Source organism: Vollenhovia emeryi, unplaced genomic scaffold, assembly GCF_000949405.1.
Source record: "Vollenhovia emeryi isolate VEMERY1.0 unplaced genomic scaffold, V.emery_V1.0 DF939354.1, whole genome shotgun sequence".
Classification (NCBI taxonomy): domain Eukaryota; kingdom Metazoa; phylum Arthropoda; class Insecta; order Hymenoptera; family Formicidae; genus Vollenhovia; species Vollenhovia emeryi.
Window position 1 is genome coordinate 108,927 of NW_011967012.1, and position 2,445 is coordinate 111,371.

The 2,445-nt window shown below is 39.3% G+C and overlaps 1 protein-coding gene across 2 annotated transcripts in view; it reads left to right on the plus strand.

The window, feature by feature from the left end:
- The window catches only part of LOC105558340 (glucose dehydrogenase [FAD, quinone]-like), a 12,863-nt gene extending 10,620 nt beyond the window's left edge, over positions 1-2,243 (plus strand). For both annotated transcript variants that reach the window (XM_012005954.1, XM_012005955.1), the window contains exon 3: positions 748-2,243. In XM_012005954.1, the coding sequence (XP_011861344.1) occupies positions 748-2,030 (1,283 nt within the window). In that variant the 3' untranslated portion in view covers positions 2,031-2,243. The remainder of the gene's footprint in view (positions 1-747) is intronic.
- The last annotated feature ends 202 nt before the right edge of the window (positions 2,244-2,445 follow it).

A 2,445-nucleotide genomic window follows, 5' to 3' on the forward strand; every position in this document is an offset into this window, starting at 1 on the left:
ATATTTTATGTAAAAATAAAACAAATTTAACTTTTAACTTTTTAATTTCTTTTATTATTAACTTAACTTTTAATTCAATCAATTGTATTATGGATTAACTTGTATCCTAACTGAAAGTTAAATTTTCAAGGCTGCTAACTTTAACTTAACTTAGTTTTAAAAAAACAAAAAAAGATAACTTACCCAACCCTGCCTTTTTCAGACATATTATATTATATTTTGAGACACAAAATATCGAATATGTCGTTAATAATTATTCTTATACTCGTAACTTAATATTTTTATGTAATATTAATACTTTTATGAGGTGTGTAATTGATATGTAATATTACGAACAGTATAATTTTTGAAAAAGTAACAATGCGTTTTCCTTACATCAATTGACTCGTCTCACTATTTTGTGCACAGTGCAAGTAATCGTTTAAAATGGGACACTTCTGTATACGATAAACTTTACAAAAGACATTTCAACTGTTAAATTGCTAGTTCAGGGCAATAAAATTGCTCTTCTCGTGATAGAAGATAATACGGTTCTTTGCTTTACATTCTCAAGTTTTTTTTGCAAATAATATACATTTCTCATTTTTATTTAAAAACTTTTCTCGAGCACATATTTCAGTCTGATTTATTCGAACAAGATAACTCTAAAGTCGCAAGGGACCTATCCGTCCTGTTAGACTGGATTAAATTCACAAATACTGTATAGCGATCAGCGATTGACGAAACATTCCTATTGTTCCTACTCAGGCATCAAGAATTCCTCGTATCACAATAAAAACGGCTACTTATGCGTGGAACATGTGCCACATCACACAGAGCTGGCGACCGCGTTTCTAAATGCCGGACAAGAGCTGGGGTATAAAATCGTGGACTACAATGGCCAAGATCATATGGGTTTCGCGTATCTCCAAGTAAATATGGATCGTGGAACACGTTGTAGCGCCGCTAAAGCTTATCTCGAGCGGATCGATCGACCGAACTTGGAGATTATCACCGGTGCTAGAGTGACCAGGGTATTAATCGACGCGAACAAGCGTGCTTACGGTGTCGAGTATGTGAAGGACAACGTATGGAAAAAGGTGACCTGCTCGAAGGAAATTTTATTGTCAGCCGGTACAATCGACTCGGCGAAATTGTTAATGCTGTCAGGAATTGGACCGAGGGAGCATCTCGAAGAATTGAGCATCCCAGTAATTCAGGATTCCAAGGTCGGTTACAGCATGTATGAGCACGTCGGTTTCCTTGGATTAACTTTTTTGGTGAATCAGAGCGTGTCACTGCTGCAGGAAAAATTGAATAATCCGAGCGTGTTGTTGGAGTATCTTTTGCATAGAGACGGCATAATGACATTACCAGGGGGTGCTGAGGCGATTGCTTTTGTAAACACTAAATACGCTGCTGACGAGAGACCAGACGTCGAGCTTCTCTTCGTGTCTGGCTCTATACACTCGGACAATGGTCAGGACGTGAAGGAGGCTCTGAGAATTTCAGAGGATCTGTACGACGCCGTCTATAAACCGATTGAACATCAAGAGGCTTGGTCGATCTGGCCGATCGTGCAATATCCTAGAAGCATCGGCCGTCTCACGTTACGATCGAAGGATCCATTCGAGTCCCCTAAAATGGATCCAAACTTCTTCAGCCATCCGGCCGATCTAGAGATCATTCTGGAGGGAGTGAAGCACGCCATCAACATATCACAAACCAAAGCTTTTCAGGCTTACGGCAGTCGATTGCACGACTTTAAGATACCAGGTTGTAGACAGTTTGAGTTCGCTTCCGACGATTATTGGCGTTGTGCCATCAAGCATCTGCCATCCATGATGAATCACGAAATAGGGACTGTCAAAATGGGGCCTCGGACAGACACTTACGCGGTCGTCGATCCGCAGCTCAAAGTGTACGGTATCGACGCACTCAGAGTAGTGGACGCTTCGATCATGCCTACGATGCCTAGGGGCCACGTGAATGCGGGAATATATATGATCGGCGAAAAGGCCGCGGACATGATTAAGGAAACTTGGATGTAAGATTCGGTTTTTACGAAAGGTTCAAGGTGAAGAACGGGGACCTCTCGACGTTAAATACAGCATCGATATCGACGCAACGTTCTCGTGTCGTTTAATTTAAAGTCGATTTTTAGGGAATGTGTATACAGGGTAAGGTCATTTTAATGTATCCACTGAAATATCTCAAAATCTATCAGTTTAAGACAAAAATGTTTCAAACCAAAGTTGTTCATATTAATTAGTAAACTAAGATAGTATAATAAACAAATTTTAAATTTCATTTAAAAAATTGAAGGTGACCTTCACATGACCTTCAAGCAACTAATCAAGGACAAATTAATGACACCATCTTACGTTCTCATCGAAACCAAGCAACTTTTGTCCGAAACATTTTCGTCTTAAACTTATAGATTTTGCGATATTTCAATGGACACAT